The sequence below is a fragment of the Thunnus maccoyii genome, chromosome 8 (genome assembly GCF_910596095.1).
Source record: "Thunnus maccoyii chromosome 8, fThuMac1.1, whole genome shotgun sequence".
Taxonomy (NCBI): domain Eukaryota; kingdom Metazoa; phylum Chordata; class Actinopteri; order Scombriformes; family Scombridae; genus Thunnus; species Thunnus maccoyii.
In genome coordinates, this window is record NC_056540.1 from 8,522,151 (window position 1) to 8,544,770 (window position 22,620).

Below are 22,620 nucleotides of genomic sequence, written 5' to 3' on the forward strand. Positions count from 1 at the left end.
GGTGTGTCTGGTGCATGAAACCTTGATGTTGTAAGACTTCTGACGTTGGTGATCTATACCATCCAGTTGTCATTTGATGCCAGCAGTTTCAGTCCAATCTGCTGCAAACGATCAGCAAGAAAAGTAACAGCAGCAGCAGCTTCTAGTGTCGCTGCGTGTTTTCTGTCCTCCTGCTCACTTTTGACAGAACAAAGAAAAACAGTCAAATAAAATCAGCAATATAGAGTGACTAATTAATGTCTTTGGTGCTGGGTATCTGAACTGCTAAACATTACAAATCAGTTGTTGATTGCTAGAATAGTTAGTTTTGGACAGGGGGTTATTATACTGACACATAACACTCTGAGGGTTAAGTGCCTGAAAAAGCTTGATGTTAAACCAGGGTTATTGATGTTTATACTGAAAAATAACCTTAACTCAAGGTCCAGTTACTAGCTTTTTCTAGAGGTTTAAGCCTGTTCAAAGCTTTAAACTGGTTGATGCAGTTAAAAACCTGGAAAGAGCTGTAAACCCAGAATTCAAAGAGCAAACTTTCAAATTCAACTCTTCATTTAGGAACTCTTCAAACAATAACCTTTGCCATGTAGTTGAGTTAGTGTGACACAAATATGATCTGTTTTTATTGATTATTTCTTCATAACTACCAGGTGGATGCATTATTAAATCCATTTGGTTTCATTCCATTGTGAAATTCTCTCTCACACAAGAACACACACACACAAATCATCAATCCCACCTCATCTATAGTATAGTTATATATAATTATTGTATATAGTATATATAATCATATATAGTATAGTTTGTTGGAGGTCCCAGTCTGTGAGTCACAATAGTGAACTGTGCATGCACAAAGGTTGGTGACGTTTTATTTGGAATCCACTGTAGAAATGAGCAGGCTTTGAGGTGACAACTGGTCGTACAAGTTTCTTTGGTATTTGTGTTACAGCTATAGTGTGTGTGTGTGTGTGTGTGTGTGTGTGTGTGTGTGTGTGTGTTCTTGTTCCTTTTTTTCATCATGAGTGTGTAATTCGCTCCATATATCTACTGTTTTGAATCTCATCTATGATATATACACTGTGCAAAAGTTTTAGGGTCCCCCCCCCTACAGAGGCATGATCTCAACATCATGGAGTCAGTCTGGGATTACATAAAGATAGAACCAACTGAATAACCTAAATCCACAGAGGAACAGAAACTTGTTCTCCAAGATGCTTGGAACAACCAACCTGCCAAGAAACTTGAAATATTGTGCACAAGCGTACCGAGGAGAACTGGTGCCATTTTTAAAGGCAAAGTGTGATCACACCAAATACTGATTTGATTTAGTTATTTTCTCTTTACTGAACTTTGTTCGAAGCTAAGTGATAAATAAAAACTATACATAGCATTATTTTTTAAAGCATCCTCACTTTAATTTTGGTGCCTAAAACTTTTGCACAGTACTGTATATTAAATATGAGGGGGAAAGTCTGTACCTATATGCAGACTTTATAAATAATTTGAACTCAGGTTGTAGCTATTTGGGTTTATATCGTTTACATGGTGGATTAGCTATATTACTGTGATTTGGTCACTTTGATTATGTGAAGATGGACAAAAGTAAACAAATATGTCTTCCTGTGGACATAATAATTCCAGTGTCTTTAAAAGTGCTTTTTAGAAAAACTCGTTTCAGACATCTTTGTTCTTGTTTTGACCAACCAAAGGGATGATGCATCTCAATACTGCTACAGTGTTTTTCATTCAAAATGATTCTGAGTGGTCTGATGGGGACATTACAATGAAAAATCCTGGTGGCCTAACGGTTTAAGACGTTGACCACATTATTGTAACATCCCTGGTTTGAGTCTGGCCAGAGACTTTTGTTGCATGTCATCCTACATGTCTCTCTTCAAGTCATTTCCAGCCAGCTGTCTACCACCTAATAAAGGCAAAAATGCTTGAAAAATGTCGAACTGTGACTTGAGTATGATATATCAGATGCCGTTACAGTCTGAAGGGGTAATGCATTATAGTGTGTGGGGGGGAGGAGGTGTTGAGAGGTAAAGAGCAGTGGAGAACTAAAACACTCCTCAGTTGTTCTCATCCAAGTTTGTCATCAGCTAGTGTGTGAAAGTAGCTTTAAAAATGTACTTCGTCACATACCACTTTGTATCTTTTTAAGAAAAATAACCCACAACATAATCCATTAGATTGAACATTTTCCGTTTACATCTATAAAATATTGATTTAAACAAACTATCACAGACTACAGACTGATTAAAGGTATAGACATTTTGACTTGTCAGGGCAGGAAAAGCACAGATGTGCCCTGGAAGTGGTAAAGCTGAATAAAATGCAGCCTTAATTAACATTATCATTCACACCTGTGCTGTTCCTGCTATGACAAAATGTCTGTTGTGAAATAGGTCTGTTTGAACAAAGGTATCATACTCTACAATTAGCCATTATTTAACATTTTGTAAAACATATAATAATAAAATAAAAAAAAACATTTTGAAGCAGCATGAAATATTAAAAGTAATATTCTATGTGTAACATAATTTCTTTTCCATAACTAACACACACACACAAGTTACCATCATTCAAATTATAGACACATCAAACTATAGATAAAGTCAATGCTGCCATCTAGTGTTCCTATCTGTGCAACTCTGACTCCTACCGTATAGCTGGTGCACTTCCTTCTTGATTTTCACGACTTCTTTCCAAAAAAAAGGCACCGATAATGAGTCGGAGCTCTCAGAAAAAAACAAAAAACAAAACAAGAAACAACTGTTTTATTTGCTACAAAGATGACAGGACTGTTTCAAAATGGTAGGAATAAAGTTTTATTTTTCATATGAAGGGGTGGTTTGGGATTTTTCTTCTTTTACAAGTAGTATGTTTTTGATAAAACTTGCAAAAAATCTTCTAGCATATTCCAAGAATGATGGACATGAAGAGAAGGGGATTTATTGCTGAATGTTAAAATGAAGACACATTTTTATTTTTTTCACCGAGTGGAAAAACGATTTGCTTGCTGCTTTTTCCATGCACCCAACTACCAGTACCACTAGGACATGCAGGGGGTGGGGGTTTGGGAGTGAGAGGAGAGGAGAGGAGGAGGAGGAGGAGGAGGAGGAGGAGGAGGAGGAGGAGGAGGACGAGGACGAGGAAGAGGAAAAGGGGGGAAGGAAGGGAGGGGGAGGGAAAGAGGAGAGAGGGAGTCGGGAGGTAAAAAAGACAAAGGCAAACTGCTTGACAAACACAAACATGGAAGGGCTTGGTGTGTGTGTGTGTGTGTGTGTGTGCGTGTGTGTGTGTGTGTATGTGTGTGTGCTTCATTATGTATGGGGTGTGTATAATATAAGTATGTATGTGTATGTACAGGGCAGGGGGGAGTGCAGGGTGAGGAGAAAGAGGGCGGGGGGTGTTAACAATTCAACTAGCTCTAGAAGCACACTACCCTCACTTGCAGTATTTCCACATTGCAAATCCCAGATTGATTACAGTGATAGTAAGACAAAACTAACCAGACCTTTGGGCCATGAACCCAAATAATGTTTTTATATAATTCTAGTATGATTCCCCTGAATCTGAGGGGTTCCTCGTCATTTTTAAGATACTCTCTACATCTGTGATCCATGCATCTCCTGTGTGAACAAAAGGAAACAAACCGAAAACAACTCTACGTATTGAAAATTAACTCTAACAGGGACATATATTGTATCTGACACATTTTCCTCAGTGAACTTGAAAGGGTCTCTAAACCCGATGTATATATCTGAAGTGGAAGAGTTTCTGACATGATCAGCCTACTGTTAGTGTGCTGTTCAGTAATATGTACTCGTCAGGAGATGGGGCCTCGATTCATCCAACGCTAGTTGCTTCTGAAGGTCGGTAAGGGGGTAAGAAAGACATGAAGGTGAGGGGACGAGGCGATGCGAGGTGAAGGGGGCAGACAGAGACAGACATGTAACAGATCATTCAGTCAATATGACCAAGCAAAGTAAGTTCAATCAATAAAAGTATAGGAATGCAAATCAAGGATGCAGTAATCAGTATTATCATATACCACTGTTTGGCTGTGAGCTAAATAAAAAGTAGAATCAGACTCAACAACTCACTCTCTAGCAGTGGGAACCTGCACCCTCAATGCAAGCACTTTTTTCCCCCCCATCAGAGCAGTGCCGTCGCTAGTGGGGTGAAAGGTGGTGACAATTCTAGGGCCCCACAGCTGGAGAGGGCCCGTAAAGTTTCCAGTAGGATTATATTAGTACAAAAAAGAAAGGGGGGAACCCAGATCATTTTCCTCTCAGGGGGCCCAGATTTCCTAGCTACGCCCCTGCATCAGAGCGAACAGATGTGGTCTCAACATCATTTTTTCGTCATCATCATCATCATCATCATCATCATCGTCATCATTGTGACCCACACACTACACACATGCCCACTTACACACGTACACACAACCTTTTGAAGTAAAAAAAAGAAAGTAACTGAATCTCCCTTCTGATTTCAAGAGTTTTTACCAACACTCCCTTAATCATGGCCACGAGTGAACGCAACAAAGCTGACGGACGGACAGGAAGGAGAGTGAGGGGATGTGGATCTGGCCTGCGGACTGAACTGTGACTGAGATGACGTGCTCTCTCTGCTTGAGTCTTTTGGCTGTGATGTGATGGGGAAGTCCTGAGACACAGTGCGGCTCTAAGCTGCTGGCATAGGAAACGGGCGGGCTGGGCAGTCCACGGGAGGCCAGAGTCAGGCTGGATTACAACTGGATTGGTTAGGTCGGTTTGGATCGGCAGCTCCCTGGCCAATGACTGCTCACGGAGGGAGGTTCTTACAGTGCAATGGAGCTTCTGGCAGCGTGAGGATTGGTGGGAGGAGCATGTCAGTCAAACAAGAGACCACACCCTCGAAGGTGAACGGAGGCGCCAACCAAATGAGGCTTCATGAGGTGTACAGACTGCATACAGGCACACACATACATACACACACACACACACACACACACACACACATTGCAAACACCACCAGTCACATGGCAGCACCCTGAACACCTACACAGGAATCTGAGGTCACTTTCCCTCAACAGCTCCCTAACACTCTTGTCTTCACAGAAATAACAACAAATGACTGACAGGCAGCGTACGAGGACATAAATGAACGATGTGTGTTCATCTGGAAAGATTCATCCAAAAATCATCCAAGAAAACTACCCTACACATCCGGTTGCGTCAGTGACTAAATGTCCCTGTGAAACGAGCGCATCGCGTGGATCATACTCATGTAAACAGACACCTTTTACACAGGAGGAATCAATATTGCATGATGACATAATCAGATCACAGTTCAAAAAGAGGAAGATCCCAAATCAGAGAAAAAACCAAAGCAAAAGGAAGGAAGAGGGTTGGTCTCTATAAAAACGAGGAGTCTTTATAAGAAAGGCTACAAAAACTCAATGGGACCTCCGACTTCAGCATACAGCAAAAGGCACCACAATATTATTCTATTTATCTAACTCGTGAAAAAATTGGCACGTAATTCTCTTATTTTTTCATCTCTCATAATGCTGTAAATCAAAAAACTTTACATATAAATATTTCCCCCCCGTTATAAAAAAAGTCTTTGCTGTTAGCTAGTAGACAATTTTTGCTGAAATGAAAATAAATATTTCATTTGTTTAGAATATCTGTCTGTTATACAAAATAAAAATATTTCTCCTAGGTGCAGGTCTCTAGTCCACTGGTTGTGTGTAGGAGGAAGGGGAGTATGTGAGGTGGAGGGGGTGGGGGGTGGCAGGGGTGTATGGGTGGGTGTAGGGGGGAGGTCTTAAGTCTTAAAGGGGCATGTTGTCAGCCTTGGAGCGTTGCGACTGGGAGCCGCGACTCTGCCCGTTGCTGCGCGTCCCCGGCCGACTCAGCCCGCGGTGAGTCCGTGTGTCCGCACCCGATGACGAACGGAAACCCGGGACGGTTAAGGGCAGGTCCACGTTCATGTTCTGCATACTAAGGAAAGGTGTGCTCTCCCCGTGAGTGTCCTCTTCCTCCTCCTCTTCCTCTTCCTCCTCTGACTGGCTGAAGCTCTGCGAGCTGTAGTCCCGTAGGCCCACTGACCGCTGAGAGATGTGTCCGTTGAGGCGGTTGCGTCGCGGGCGGCGCCGACTCCGGATGGGTTCCCGTGAAGAGGCGTACTCCTGGGTGGTCTCGTAGGCCTCGTCATCAGGGAGACGGTAGGGGCTGGATGGTAGACTTCCTGTGCTCTCTGTCAGGTAGGGTCGCCGCGGACGCCGGGGCTGCCTGTATAAACTTCCATCCTAAAAACGTAAAACAGAGAGCAGGATTTTTTAGAATCTACATCACTCCACTAAACTGGATGAAAGTGTGTGTTTGTCAGTGGGTTTCGTCAGCAGGGTGGATGCCAATACATGGACGTAGACCATCAGGTTTAAAGGATATGTCTGGTGACATTCTATACTTTTCTTATTGTGACAAATCCCATGAAAAGACCAAAACAAACAATCAACTGATCCTTCTTAATAGTATTGTCTGTGTAGCCAAATATACACAGCTTATTCCTCTGTGCCATTGACCTCCACTGTTGTCCAAAAACAAATCAAAAATGTGCCATGTTGTTGCACTGGGTGACATGTTCCTTCATTACCATGAACATGGGTACTGTAGTTTATTTTGATTCAATCCCACACCCTTCAGAAAATATTTACTAAAGCACCAAATCCACAGCTGAAATTAGTTCCCAAAAATATACTATTTACTGGTATATATTCACAACCAGCTTTGAAAGATTTATGTCCTTGGTGGGATTTGTTGACAGTGAAAAAAAATACAGAACATCACCAGCCTTATCCTTTAACTGTTGTCATGTTGTCCCAATGCTGCTCTAATCACATGACAGTTCCTGGTATGTATGTACTAAATTTGTGTACGTACATCAGGGCAACGTAGCAGTGGCTGGTCGTCATCTCTGTGGTAGGCGGCAGCGGCGGGGGGCAGGGAGAGGGCGTGGCTTGTGTTGGGCGAAGTGATCTGGAAGGTGGGCACCTGGGGTGGCAGCGGGGGGTAGTGGAACTCCACCGGAGACAGGCGCGCTGGCGTGGTCAGCGCAGACACATATCTGGATGGAAAAAATAACAGTAGATTATCACACTGTATGAATCAAAACTTAAGACATACAAATGTACTGAAGTAAGAAAGTCCACCAACGCTATCCCACATATGTAACAGAGAATCACATCTGGTTGATAGAATACACTAACTTTACAAGTGCAGCAACAAGCTCTCTGGATGAAAATTTCACTTGTCACTGTTTAATGACAACTACATTTCATATGTATTTTGATTTGGCACTAAGGTACAGTAGTTTTATTGCCAGTGACCTTACGATACACATCATCAAACGTAGACAAGATGAATCAGCGGGGTAGAAAAGTGGAGACACACCTCTCTGATGCTTTGTGATTTGGACTGATAGCAGTAGCTGGTCAGTATCAATCCCATCAATCCATTTTCTAAGCAACCTATCCTCTTACGTAAGCCTATCCCAGCATGCACTGGGAAAGAGGAAGGGTACACCCTGGACAGGTCGCCATTCAATCACAGGAGTAACACATACACATTAACAACCACACTTACATCTGCAGTCAGTTAAGTGTTTCCAGTCCATCTGACCTGCATGTAACCTGATGGTTTGTTACACAGAACCATCTGAGAAGTCATGCTTGGAAACTGAAAAAGGCAGGCACTTTCAAAAAATACTTGGCAGGTGATTGGATGAACCATCTGTCTATCACCGTCTATCACCATCTTACCAGGCAGCTGGATTCATGAGATCACGCGAGAATCCTCATAGGATGCTGATTGGTCTGAACCACCAGTGGTTCGGACACAAGCACATAACTTGAAGCCTGACAAGATGGAGTCTGGTGTGATCTTGTGATGTCGTGATCATGTGAATCCAGCTGCCTCGCAAGGTAAACCTGCATGAGCTGTGGGAGGAAACCAGGGCACCCAAATGAAAACCACACAAACACAGAGAATGGTAAATGATAAATGGACTGCACTTGCATAGTGCCTCTCTAGTCTTCCGACCACTCAAAGCGCTTTTACACTACAAGCCACATTCACCCATTCACACACATTCATATGCTGATGGCAGAGGCTGCCATGCAAGGTGCCAACCTGCTCATCAGGAGGATCTAATCATTCACACACACACTCACACACCGATGGCAAAGCCATCGGGAGTAATTTGGGGTTCAGTATCTTCCCAAGGACTCTTCCACATGTGGACTGGAGGAGCCCAGAATCAACCCGCCGATCTTCTGATTAGTGGACGACCCGCTCCACCTCCTGAGCCACAGCCGCCCCCACAGAGAGAACAAACTCCAAACAGAGACACTGAAGCCTGTTGTCTCGAGTTGGCATGCAGGACCTTTTTGAAAAGAGCTGACAGGGCTAACTGCTGAGCGACCTCGACCACCCACTCAGTCGGTCCCAAGAATTTCAAAAACACATCACTGCACATGTGCCACCACTGCTACGAAGAGTGTATGAGTCCGACTGCTGCACCACACTCCAGCTAAGTTGGTAAAACACAGGTTCGCCACAGCAGAGATCCCAGATTCTAATCCTGATAGAATTTACTTAGCACCAAAATATTTGTAGCTTATCATGAATTACATCTTGGATGCATTAAAATCTTTTCTATCGAAACCTTTTTTTTTTTTTTTTTGGCAAATTATCTTACTTTTAGCAACTAAATTTGTTTGAAACTAGGTAAATAGCAGAGTGGGGAGACACAAAGCAGCTGACCACTCTAGTCCATTTTCTAAATAAAATGGTCTATCTACAACACTCAAAGATGACTGTTTAGCCATGCTAGCAGCATTGCTCAGGGGATGGCAATGTAAGTCTGTCGTCTGTTGGTGATCCCTCAACTTTTTACCTAGTACCACCCTCAGGTCAAAATTTCAATTTGTCCAATATGTTAATTTATGACCAAATTCCTGCAAAACTAATGTGCCCATCAGCCTCAGCTGTGCTTTGTGTTTTGTGCTAATTAGAAAGTGTAAGAATGTTAACATGCTAAACAAAGATGCTCAACATTATACCTGCTTAATAGCAGCATGTTAGTTTTGTCATTGTGAGCATGCTAAGATCTCATTAGCCATTAGCTCAAAGCACAGCTGCGTCAGCCTCAAAGAGCCCCTAGCATGGCTGTAGACTCTCTTGTTTACTTACTGACCTTCACAGATTGATTTTTATCAAAATATGTATCAAAGAGTGGAATTTTCTTTTGCTAACAAGATCCAAAATATCAATATAAATGAGTGAGCACTGTTCAGACAGAGAAAAATCATGTTTAAATCTTTTTATTACCTGCACTACCACTAAACGTGAAGAATAAGTTTAGGTACCTAGATAACACTGATTTACTGTATAACGTCACATTATAATATACGGTATCTGGGTAATGAAGTCCTTCAAACATTCAGAAAATTTGTAACAGTAAACTTTTTCTGCCACTTGGGGTCGCCAAAGAGAACATCAAAAAACACAAAAAAAGCAAAAGTGTTGTAGAGTCAAGAATAAAGACAGAGAGTTAACTCTCAAAACCATCAGCATCACCACACACACACAGACACACATTACCACCTTTCCTACCTGTCACTGTGAGGTGAGTCTCTTAGCGAGTCGTAGGAATCCCCGTACTGCATTCCCGGTCCGGACATGTCCGTACAGCCCCAGTGGGCAGCCCTCCTTGCCATACATGCCGGGCTGCTGCACTTACTGGTTCCCACAGAGCTGGACAGCCCACCTGACTGGCAGTCTGAGTTCATACTCTCTGTTCGCTCCATGCTCCACGTCTGCTCCTCGTGTCTGCAGGTGTGGGTGTTAGCAGAACAAGTTTAAAAGGTTACAACAGCACTGAGGAGGCAGGAGGATTCAGAGGCTGGCTAAAGAGAATAAAATGCCAAAAACACTTTTATGTCAATGTCTATTAAAGCACACATATTAAAGTACTTAAAGCACAATCAACTGCTTTTAATAGGGATACACTGATCCAATATGCTGGATCAGTATTGGCACTGATACTAACCGGTTGGGGTACCAGCCATTATGTCACAATCCACATTAAATACAGTTTCATCGATGTCATTATAAAGTTCAGTGTTTCCGCTACCATTCAGTCGCAGTGGGCCATCAACAATGTATTTAGTGCCACAGCAATACCTGTCCTCATGTTACCTTACATAAAAATGATCCCAGTGAGTTCCAAGCACTGAGGTATACAGATTTTTAATTTGTGGTAAAAAGAGCACAACACAATTGCAACTCAATAACATCACTACATTTTGATAAACCACTGAATCAAGTTACTCTACGTAATGTGTCAGAGCTGTTAGTACTACCAATCACACTCACAATCAACAACCAACTCTGCTACACTACCTGTCCAGCAGTAAATGGTGAGGAGACAAAGTGAAGAAAATCAAAGACAAACTGTAGAAGTTAGACATCCCAATTGGACTTGAAATGGTCATGTTGTTCTGTGTGTGTTAAATGTGTTAAAGTTGGGCAACTGTTTGGCTAACATGTCAGCTATTGAAACCCGATAAGCTCACTGCAGTAAGTTTGTAAAGTCAATATTCTGCCCTCCAGTTGTGAAAATTTTGGTAACACATCTTTAAAATGTTATATTTTGTAATGTGACTGACAAATCTGCCACTGTGGTGAGTTTCTGATGTGATTGCCAGACGTTTTCTCTTCTTGACTCATTTGATATTATCTTTATATTTGTGGAATGATGCACTTCTGTAAATTGAGAACATTTTTGAAACAAGTTGGACTACGTTAACCTACCTCACCTCACCTAATTGGAAGATTTTGAAAACTTGTATTTAAAGGATTAGTTTACCCAAATAACAAAAACCCATTTTCTTACTTAGCTCTAGTGGTACTTAGTCACGCAGATAGTTTTCATTTTATATGATCGTCTCTGCTTCCATTGGATTAAACAGAATGTCGTATGTGGTGTGAAAGCATTGAAAAATTACATTTAAAAGACTGAAATTGACAATTCATTTTTGTTCCAGAAACATTGTCTCTGTTATTTATTGGAACTACTTTCTACCAAAGTATTGCTCCCCGTGAAAACTGCTGACAACCAAACCTGTAAGATATTGTATAAAGAATAATAAGAACTATAGAACTATACTTCCAATGTTAGCATATGTGTACATGCCCATTTGCAGGGATATGTGTGTGTCAGTTCTACCTGGAAGCATGTGAGGCAGTGGTAGAGTGGTGGGAGCGGGTAGACATTCGGCTGCCTGCGTAGTTGCCTGCACCCTCAGCTCCGTGGCTGATCACACACTCTGTCGTAGGGACACTCTTGGAGATGTACTGCAAAACACACACACATACATACATACACACACACGTTTTAATACTTTTACTATGCTTTCATAACAAAATTATACATTTTACATTAATATACAACGGCTTTGAGGATATTCCTCTGTACATATGTGTTATAACTCCTTATCACTTCTCTCTTTTCACAGTTTTCACAGCCAATATTGTGCTGACTCATGCCCATTGTGTTTCAAAGAGGATGGTAGGTGTATTCTGCCCTCTTTTTCAGGTCTGTCAGTTATGTGCCACCATATTCCCCTGTGTTGTTGCTGGATCAGAGTTTTATTTACATAGAGACTCTTGGGAGGCTAAAGGAACCTCCTTGGTGGAGTTAAATCTGAGTGCCAAAGATAAACAGATTTCATCAGGGTAACGCCACCTCACATAAAGACACATGAACCAACAGAGGCTCTGCGGGCATCCTGTGCGGTTTGCTCTGGTGAAGTTGACATCCAGTTCTACTGTCTTTTTCTTTTTCTGTCCCTACTTTAGCATTAATGAATATCTGAGGGTATTCTGAACATTTTGACACCGAAATCCTATTTATAGGACAGTTATATTTAATTAAAGCTCTGATATATCAGGCTATATTTCAGCAGAGGCTGTGCACTTCGATCAGGAAGCGGAGTCAGCCTGGAGGTTTCATAATGTGACTTGTACTTTTTTGTTGGCTATCAGGAGCTAAAACAAAATCATTGATGCCTAGAGACTCTGGTACAGATTGGCAACCACACCCACTTTGGCACCAACTTAAGAACTTTCTGCTTTTGACTTTATGGCTTATGCTTAATTTCCCTCATTTATTTCTAAAGTAAAAAAAATTAAAAAGCTAATATTATGAAATATCATAAAACATATCCCTCTTGCCATTAACTATAACTTTCACCTGCTTTGACATTCAGTCAGGCCACTTAACTGTTGAAATTTCAAAAAAAAAAACTGTGGTTACTTATTTATTTCTGCCTCGAGAGCAGCTCTGCCTCTCAGAAACTTCTTGCAACATGAGGTGCAAGGTTGTCTGGAGGTGACCTCAACATGTCTCTTAGTTCATACTGACATCAGGATTATCTGTACCTGCCTCTGCTGTGTGTTTCTACTGTTTGGACTCACGTCAACCATGGGAATCTCCTCGGGACCAGGACCGGGGTGGTTGGGCCCATTTGCCAGCATGCGGTTGGGTTGCTCCACACACTGATTTTGGTTCTGGTGTAGGTGACTCTGCATCTTCTTCCTCTGCTTCCTGGAGAGTTGGTGATGATGAAGAAACAATAAGTGATCTGAACTCAAACCCTAAGAGAGAGTGACTAATATCCTTTTGCTACTATTGCTCTTTAACAAATCCAGTCTATCTCTGTCCATAGCTTTCATTACTTCTTTTGCTAGCACTCTATTCATCATATGATCGTTTTACAGTTGCAGCAATGCTATTAAGGCACTGCTGGCCTCTTTATTGGAGCTACAGCAAAGTTTCTGATTATAAAAACTTACACCATGATCAGCAGCTGGGTTTAATTAATAAGAGAAGGCCTTGATTAACATTTTGTGATTGGGAATTTGGCATGAATTTATGCTGCCAATGTGGCAAGCCAACAAACCAACCAACGAACAAACAAACGTCTTTTAGCTAAGAGAATGTGGGGTAGTGTTTTTTCACTCTACATGAGTAGTAGATAGTAACTTAGTACTGTACTAAGTATAATGAGGTACATGTACTTTACATGAGTATTTACATTTTATTCTAGTGGTGGTTTCAAACCTTGTTGGCTTGTGAACACTTACAAAAAAACTGTGTAGTTATGTGCCAGAGACATTTCTCCTCTAAACTTCTCATTTTACATTACTGTTCAAAACCAAAGAGGTCAAATTATCAAATATTTTACAAAAAAGCAAAGATTAAAATGTGGTCCAAAAAAATGAACATACATTTTTGTCACAGAATGTAGTCTTTTCTTCTTTCCCTACCCCATTAATCATCTCATGACCCCTCAGATTTATCTGGTGACTCTTTGGAGGGGGTATGACCCCTAGGTTGGGAACCACTGGACTTAATTACCTAACTGTGCATGAAATAGTTAAAACTAGCTTCACCTCGATAGTAAAATGCTACGTACACACTGGTTCATCTTTTACAATCTAATAATCATATAATAAAGTCATATACAATAATATATCAGACACAGGGAGTATTTTTCTTCTGATACTAGTACTAGTACATTTCACTCATAATACTTCTGTACTTTTACTTAAAGTCCTCCTCCACTCAAAAATGTGTCTTTCTTCTTGTTCCTTCAGTTGGATGTCTGAGCTTCACTGTGCAGAATGATGTATGTGCAGAGTTTGACACTAAAAGGATGTTTTCACAATCATCTGCTGAAAGTGCTTATTGAAAGTCCAATTTTAAGGGGCGAGCCTACGAGCATGATTTCTGACATCACAACTGGTTAGGAAGCCAATCATAGTCCAATATTCAACTTACACAAGTGTGATGTGGAAACGTGGAGTATTTTTAGTTTTTTCCTGAAGAAAAGGATCTGACACCTTCTACCACCACTGCTCTACAGCATGAGAATAAGCAGCTCATTACTATTTTTTTCTTACAGTGGGTTACTTTGAATGTTTAGAGCCTTTCATAAATGAGGAGTCGTTTATCTTTCCTTTAAAGACACATACTTGGTTTTGCAGTAGGCCACCACACAAACGATGCCAACCACCAACAACGCCACGCAGATGCCTGTGATCGTCAGCACACGCCTCTGGTAGAGCTCCTCAGCCTCTGTGGATGGAAACACATGCACATACAGATGCACACATGGTCACGTGCACACACACATTCATGCATCGCAGACAGACAAATACAAATCAGACACACAAGACATACACACACACACACAGACACACACACACACACACAGCATGAGCGCTACTCCATTGATGATAACTACAGAAACTGTTTTATCAGTATTATCTGCTGCCATCCTATCCCCTGTGCTGTCTGTAAAACAACTCTATCATGTCACATGACTTTCAGTTTTAACTGTACTACAGTCAAACAGTGCTACTACAACAGAGGAGTAAATCTACAATATCGTAAATATTATGATGAAAAGCAAACAATGTCTACAGCCTGACATAATCTTCCTGCTGTCCCTATACAAGTGTATTACAATGGCCATGGGGATGTAATGCCACAGATGGTACTGGAGGGGATCTGAATGCATGCCTGTATGAATGGAATAAAAACAAAAATTGTCCTCACAATGAAAAACAAAAAAAAGCATTGTTTGTTCAAAGTGTTAACACCACAATGGCCGAGGGGTAAGATTAAACGTTTGGTATCCACAAAGCTCTCCTTAACTGTGTTATAACATTAAAGAAAAAACAGAATAAAAGGGTGTAGTTTTGATATTATTCTTAGAGGAATAAATATGCTGCAACTATCTATATTTTACTTTTTATACATTTCTGCAATCATTTAAAGTAAATTTTATCTAAAATCTGGAATTTTTTTTGCCATGCTAACAAGTTCAATATATATAATCCTATATACGGCTCTCAGGCCTGGAGGTCCACTGATTTTGGTAACAAGGACTACAGTACAAACAGCTACATTTTTAATGGTGGGACTTGGCTTTTTTTATTAACAGGATTTAACCGGTTAACTTCTACTGGAAGAGGGATCCCTCTTCTTAAAGTTTTTTCCTTTCATTCTCAGCTAAAAGAAGTTTTTTGTGGAGTTTGTCTCAGGGTAGACAGTGTTGTTGGCTGCACAGATTGTAAAGCACTTTAAGGCAAATTTGGGATTCATGATTTTGGGATGTATAAATAAAATTAAAGTTTTACTTCTTTGTAAAATGAAGCATTGCTCTAATCAGTGCAACCCCATCATTAATCCTGACCTCTTGTTTGTTGAGTAGTTAAATAATATTTGAGAAATCACAATCTAATCCTAATGTTACTGAAGTTTCCTGTCCTTGAACTTTAACTGAAATCAAAGTTGTTACACCTGTACGAATGTAACCATTAGCTAAGTTATTTGCTTGAAAAACAAGTGGAAACAGTGTTTTAGTATCCATGGTATCATGGTATTCATTATTTTTGTGTTGTTGGAGATAGTTGTCATAAAATGACCATAACGTGTAACTGTTGTTCCAGAATTCACCATTAATCTTATGTAATAAAAAATGTCTGTTTGGCTACAGATTAGCTACTGTATCATTGACCATCAAAAACAATAAACTTTTCCTTGTTACACAGCTAACCTATAATTACATCATGATATAATTTTTGAGTAGCCTTTATCCTTTGTTTAACATTTTGCTGTTTGCTCACATTAAATTCTCCACACAACATTTCTGGGAAATTTGTGACGCAACTTTAAAGCCTTTGTTGGTGACAGGGTCGAGCTGGTTACAGCCCTCTTATGTCATAGCAAGGACTTCCTGTTGAGTACATCTCTGACAAATTTGGATCACATTACACTTCAGTACATTAAGCTCTCACAGGTTTGTGGTGATGGTACAGTGAATACTACCCAATCTTGGTATATCTAGGTTTATTCATATTTCTGGGCCTGCTGTGGCATAACACTCTGTGTCAGAACGGCAAGCGCAACGACACAATGACAGAGGGAGCGACAAACACAACAGAACATGAGGGGAAGAGGGAGAGATTAAAAGGCGAAAAAGCAAAGTGGTGAGGAAGGAGTAGCAAGGGGAAACATGTAGACATGTAGAAGGGGCTGGGGGGGGGGGGGGCAGGGGCGTGTCCAGGACACAGGCCCGGGACACACTGGTCCCCAGAAACTAAAAACTGGCCTCACTTTGTCCCCCCCTCCCATCAACAAAAACTGGATTATAAAAGCCCTTGGATTGTTAGTCACAGCCAAATTGAAGTCCCTGCAGGATAATAATAGCTTTTCAATGTCATTTCCTGTCTGAAACACAAATGTTTCAATGTTTCCTTTCAGTTTGAGCCAAAACTGTCCGCAGTGGCACCTATCTATCTTTAAACTATCTTTCTATGTATCTAGCTGTGGTTCTTATGGGCTAAACTTGGTTGAAAATATGATAGAACACATCAGAAAGCTGAATTTATTGATAAGATTTCTGCAATCTGATTGGTTGGGAATAGGAGCAGGTGAATCAGAAATTGTCCCTTTTACCTAATTCATCACCTCAGCTTTCCCCCTCTCCCCTCCCTCAAAAAGCTCTAGACACGCCACTGAAGGGGAGGGAAGGGGGGGGGGCGAGGGAGGGGGAGAGTTTCTAAATAAAGGGCCTCTGTAGGGATTGACAAGCCTACGAGAGCCTTGGCCCGGCATTGTGTGTGTGTCACAGGGTACTGATACAGAGAGGCGAAGGGAAATGGGAAGGCGAGCTCGCTGGCACAGTGGAGCCAACAGCAATCCTGATTTAGGACAGGTGAGCTCTCGACTCTGTCACTGAGTCAATCAAGGGCAGAATAATAAGGACAGACTATGTGGTCAGGCCTTTTGCTGGCTTTTGGCAACGCTTTGCAAAAGTACTTGCAGCTTGCATGTTTTTATTCGACAGGCTGCTGAAGCCAATATGCACATTGCCAAAGCCCAGAGGACGAGCCTGATACTTGTATTTACTGTTGATGTGAAATATTCTCTGATTTTTGGACAAGGAGGTAGCTTTTACTCTGATATGGTGTCCAGATAAACACAACTCAGATTTGTATCAAGGCCTATTACATTGTGTTTTAATTCACCTCTGTACTTTATTTTTTCCTTTAATGTATCCTTTCCAATTAATTTGTCTCTTTCTCTAATGTCTACTTTTCCAAATTTGGCAGATTGTGAGAAGAGTGCATGCAGAGAAGGGAAGGTTACATGTCTTCAAACCAGGTTAGTGGGCAGGAAAAAAAAAGAGGGACAGGTTGAGAGAGACCCAGTTGTTGGTTTTAGAAAGAAGATGGCACAATAATGTGTGACTGTGAGAGGATCTTGGCAAACCCTTTAAGCACAGCAAAATGAATAATAATGTTCCATACCCATAAATTCAATTCTGAGAAGCTCTGCCAGCACAGAAAGTTGTCGTGGTAAAAGGAAAGAGACAGATAGGGTCAGGTGTAATGTCCACTTTGGAGCAGATCTGCTGTATATTATTTTCATGTCCTGCATATGCTTGAACCAGGATGTAAGTTAATTAATGCTGTTGAATCTCTGTCAGTCATAGCGATTGACATGTGTACAGTCCAGTAACAGACAGACAACTCAGACAGCCTCAGCTCTGTGACCCCCAGAAATGACAGAAAAAAAAAGAAAAAAAAAAAAGAACTTAACCAAACGGAAATCAAAAGTGAAGGGAGAAAATGAACCAAAGGCAGAAGGAAAGAGAAGCCAGCAGGCAGGAAAAGGCATGCAGAGACAGAGACAGACGGACAAAGACAGCAAGACAAGAAGCCACATCACTTACTGCTATATTTACTAGACCTCATTTCTGGAGTAAACAACATCGGACAGAAATACAAAAACAAAACAAAAACAAGACAAAAGGGAAAAAAAACAAGAAAAACAAAAGATAAAAAGCAGTGAGTTACTCTCCAACATAAAAACACAGTACAGTCGATGAGGCTGGCACAGCAAATGGGGGTGGGTGCTGTAACTCGTTTGACTAATGTCAATTGTGTGCCTTTGTATTGATTACAGCGTACCTCTTGTATAGCACTTTATCCCACTACTGCTGCGTGAAGCTATTATAACCTTTCATATGATTTACAGAGAAATCATCTCAGCTTTGCATGCATTACTGGCCGTAAAGAGAGACGCTCATACAAAAAGTCAGCCAATCTCCTGTCCACCCTAACCTTAACTGCTCTACATTTTTGACAGTGCTTTATGTTCGCAGCACTAGAAAAGCAGGCAGTAACAAATCAACACGGACTTAAAGCAGAAGAAGGTGTTTCCTTCGACTGACTGAAAGAGCACCACAATGCAAAATAAAAGCACAATGTCACACAGACAGATTTCAGCATGTAGACAAGGCTTGATGATGGGGTCAAAAAATAAGCAAGACATTCCATTTAGTAATGATATTTCATGATGTAAACCTGCTCTCAGTTTTTAAAAAAAATCACATTATTCAGTGTCAAAACTTTCACAACAGAGAAACAGCAAAGCAAGACAACATTGCAACAATATTTAACCCCTGGAAACAAGAAGAAGAGGGTGTTGTATTTGCTAATGTATCTCCCTGTGATTGCTGGGAAAGTAACACACATGTCAGATGGAGATAAAAGTAGCAAGGCCAAATCTACAGGACTCATTGACTCTCCTGTATGGTTCTTAATTTTTATGTACGTGTCATGTGATGCATTGGTTCCAATACACATGTGATCCAGTGTCACTGATCATGCAATCACAGGAGAGCCACAAAACATGACCCCTTTGTATCCCAATGATTTAAAGGAATAGTTTGACATTTCGGGAAATTTAATTATTTCCTCTCTAGCCGATACCACTCATGTCTGCGCGCTAAATATGAAGCCAGAGTCAGATGATGGTTAGCTTAGCTTAGCACAAAGACAAGGGGGAACAGCTAGCCTGGCTCTGTCCAAAGTTTTGAAAAAGTCTGCTTTTTACACTTAAAGTCCCTCTCCACTCATAAATGTGTTTTCTTATTGTTATCTGACTGCAATGTTTGAGCTTCACTGTGCAGAATGATGTAACTAGAAGGCTGTTTTCAAATTCATCTGCTAAAGACAGAAAATGTCTCTGTGTTCACCAAAAATTGGAATTTAAGGTGTTTACATACAAGCATGATTTGTGACATCACAACTAGTTTGGACCCAATCACGGTCCAGTATGCAACTTAAACAAGTGTGATGTGGAAACACTAAGAAACTGTTTCTCCTTGTTTATGCAAAGCTAACCATCTCCTGACTCCAGCTTCATATTTGGAGCGCAGACATGAGGGTGGTATCGATCTTCTCTCATCAAGAAAGTGAATATTCCCAAAAGATCAAACTATTTCTTTAATTCAATACCACTGTGATGAGAAGCAAAACATGTGACACCATTTCTCAACATAAAGAAGTCAACCCTAAAACATTTCAAGCAGCATTTTTAGCCACATGCCATAATGAGATAATTCATCAGATGACCCATGGATGCTCAGAGTGAAAACAACACGTTATCACATTCCCAACATTAGGCTTTACCCTGATCCCTCAGTTTAAAAGTGACTCAAATCTAAATTCAAAATATAAATTCAACTTATACGGGCATCAGTATCACAAAGGAACTGGCCCTCAGGTAAATAACTATGGGCGATATTTTCAAATCTCATTACCTGACTTTATTTTGATGTGTTGAACATATTCTAATTCTCAATCTTACTCTCATTCACTTGTCAAATTATTTGGATTTTGGACATAATGTAGCTTCCAGTAATGACTGGCGGCTGTTCAAAATAATGTCAGAAGGACTTATATTGTTCTCCATCTAAAGAGTTCAATTGTCAGTCCTGCTCCTACTCCACAAACTGGTGATTTAAATCAATAAAACATTTTTCTCTTTGTTTGAAAGGGCACAGCAAAGACTAAGGACATACAGCCTCATATTTAATGTTTTCTACACAGGTAGTTTTGCCTTGTTCGCTTTCAGATGTTTAAACTAAGCAGCACCAATGGACCATCTACAGAGAAAAGTGACAGTGTTCCAATAAAAGCAAACAACTTCAACTTCCTGTATTGCTTATTGTGTTCATTCTCTGTCTCCTCTGTTTCTGTATGGGCACTTCTCTGGATCAAGCTGTGACAAAAATATAATGTGAGAAATTTCCTAGACGTCTAAAATGTCAGACACAATGGAAAACATTGGTGCTTATTGTTGTTAATTCTGGTTTCTGGGTCAAGTATCCAGTATGTAATGCACTGTAAAATAATTTCAAGTAGATCAATTAGTGTGAAAAATATCTTATGTGTAAAAAAATAAATAGATTGGTTGTTTCTTTTGACCAGAGGAGCACCACAGAGGAACCAGGGGAGACAGGGAGAGGAAGGGGTGGACACATGCAAACACACACTCGCATACACACACATTATCTTACATGAAACATAACAGCAGGTTTTCAAACACACATTCACACACACACACACACAGCGCTCCCTCCATCCAACCCCTCCGATGTAGCATGCAGCATCTCAGTGGGAAGGAGACAGACAAGAGCAAATGGACATACTGTAGAAACCGGCCATGACGGAGTTTTGACAGCGGTCCCCCGTATAGTCATTGGGACACCTGATGGAGGGAAAACAAGACACAGAGGGGGGGAAAGGGGGGATGGGGGGTGGGGTTAAGGACACAGAGGGAAGAGAGGGAATAAAACAGGAGGAAAGAGAGGAGGAGAAATACACAAAGACAGAGATAGAAAAGAGGGGACGAGAGAGGAAGGGAAGGAAGGAGACATAAGAGAGCAGAGAGAATGAGGGATTAGAAACAGCACAATCCACCAAGTACAGAGAGAGAGAGATGACCCGCATACCGTGACATCACCGCCATCAATATGACATCACTGCTACAGTTAAGACATCATCACAGTCATGGAGGTCATGTGATGGTGGTGCAGGAAGTAGGAGGGGGTCAAACTTGCACTCATAAAGCCTCCAACCCCTTACACACGCAAACACAGATGTGCACAAGCACAGACGCACAAACATACACACCAACAATTGCCTTATTTTAGATGGTAAGACTCTCATTTACTGCATACATCTCTTAACCCCTCCCCAAAACACTGAAGAACACTGATTTATAATTGACATCCAGTATTTTGATGTTCATTATAAAACTGTAGGCCAATTATTACTCTTTGTACTAAAAATGTTAAAACTATAAAGATTTAATATCTCTAAAAAACCTTTTAGAGCACTTTTTGCTTATATTTTTGGTATATGCTGGGTGAGCAGTTTACATTTGAATGAGCGTATTTAGTTCTTGTTAATACTGCAAATGCATTACCCAAGATACAAGTCAATCCAACTGAGTTGAATGACAGTTAACAAGATCATTTTAACTGGTTAACATGTTAGCCTGGATTTGTTAAGCCATGTACAAAGATCGGTAGGATTGTGTTTCTGTGAGTTAAAAAAATGTTTCAACCTGCATCAATTGATTCATTTTGGTCACTTGGGAGCAGCTGAACAAGCTCTAAACACAACATCAATATAATATCAACTTATTAAGTTAATATGGCTCACATGCTAGCTAGTTGTTGCCTATTTACACATCCAACAGAGAAGAAGCAAAACAGCATTCATTAGGAGTCATGATTCTGGCCACCTGGCAAATATTCGCTCTCCTTTGAGCTCTGTTTTGTTTTCTTAGCTGCTAAATGTTCCACTACGTTCACCAGCTAGTTGCTAACTTTATCTCTCTGTTGTTTGGTGATGGTCATGTAGCTTACAGTTGGTTTATCAGAGCTTTTTCACTGGAAACAGCTGTGTGTGTGCTCGAAAACTAAAACAATGAGCTGAAAGACACTAAAACAGTCCATAGATCGGAGGGGAGCTGCAGTCAGGTGATCATTCTCTGTGTGTTCATCACTATGAGCGACCCCTTTTCACATCACACTGATCCATTGTTAATATGGAAATATTGATTAGAGCAGCTTTATTGCAGCTTTAAAATACTTGACATGAGCAATGTACTAAATTATTATTATTATTATTAACGTGCAAACAGCATCACTCAACTAGATGCTGCTGTCAGGTTTCTTTTGAGTCAGAATATGTTGAATATGTGAACAACAATGCTGTATAACTGACCATCTGGACATTTCCTGCTATAGTTTTGACTTTACCAACATGTTGCAGTGTAGAGGTATAGCTGCGGTTATTGCTTTAACAACACACAGGTATTCAGAACGTTGCTGGATGTGCTTTACAGAGGTCACTGTATTTTGAGGTCAAATTTTAATGAAGCAGAAATGTGGGATGCAAAACCCAGCAGGATATACAGTATATGCAGTATGCCCTGTTTAGACATGCAGCAGTTTAGCAGACTGCAGCTGCATTCTCCATGGAAAACAATATTCTGGCTCTGTGTAATGCTGTGTGTGTGTGTGTGTTTCATATGAAAACCTGGTAACCCATCACAAAATATACCCCAAACCCCCTATACTAAGCTTTTAAACATGAGGACCTGCCAAAACAACCTTCTGACAAATGC

At 40.7% G+C, this 22,620-nt stretch overlaps 1 protein-coding gene across 2 annotated transcripts in view; it reads right to left on the reverse strand.

Moving 5' to 3' along the window:
• Window positions 1-2,765: 2,765 nt before the first annotated feature.
• The window catches only part of nrg2b (neuregulin 2b), a 70,068-nt gene continuing 50,213 nt past the window's right edge, over window positions 2,766-22,620 (reverse strand). For both annotated transcript variants that reach the window (XM_042419342.1, XM_042419341.1), the window contains exons 5-11: window positions 20,633-20,691; window positions 14,097-14,199; window positions 12,537-12,666; window positions 11,287-11,414; window positions 9,672-9,887; window positions 6,939-7,122; window positions 2,766-6,304 (exon numbers count right to left, since the gene is read on the reverse strand). In XM_042419342.1, coding sequence (XP_042275276.1) covers window positions 5,828-6,304; window positions 6,939-7,122; window positions 9,672-9,887; window positions 11,287-11,414; window positions 12,537-12,666; window positions 14,097-14,199; window positions 20,633-20,691 — 1,297 coding nt within the window. In that variant the 3' untranslated portion in view covers window positions 2,766-5,827. The remainder of the gene's footprint in view (window positions 6,305-6,938; window positions 7,123-9,671; window positions 9,888-11,286; window positions 11,415-12,536; window positions 12,667-14,096; window positions 14,200-20,632; window positions 20,692-22,620) is intronic.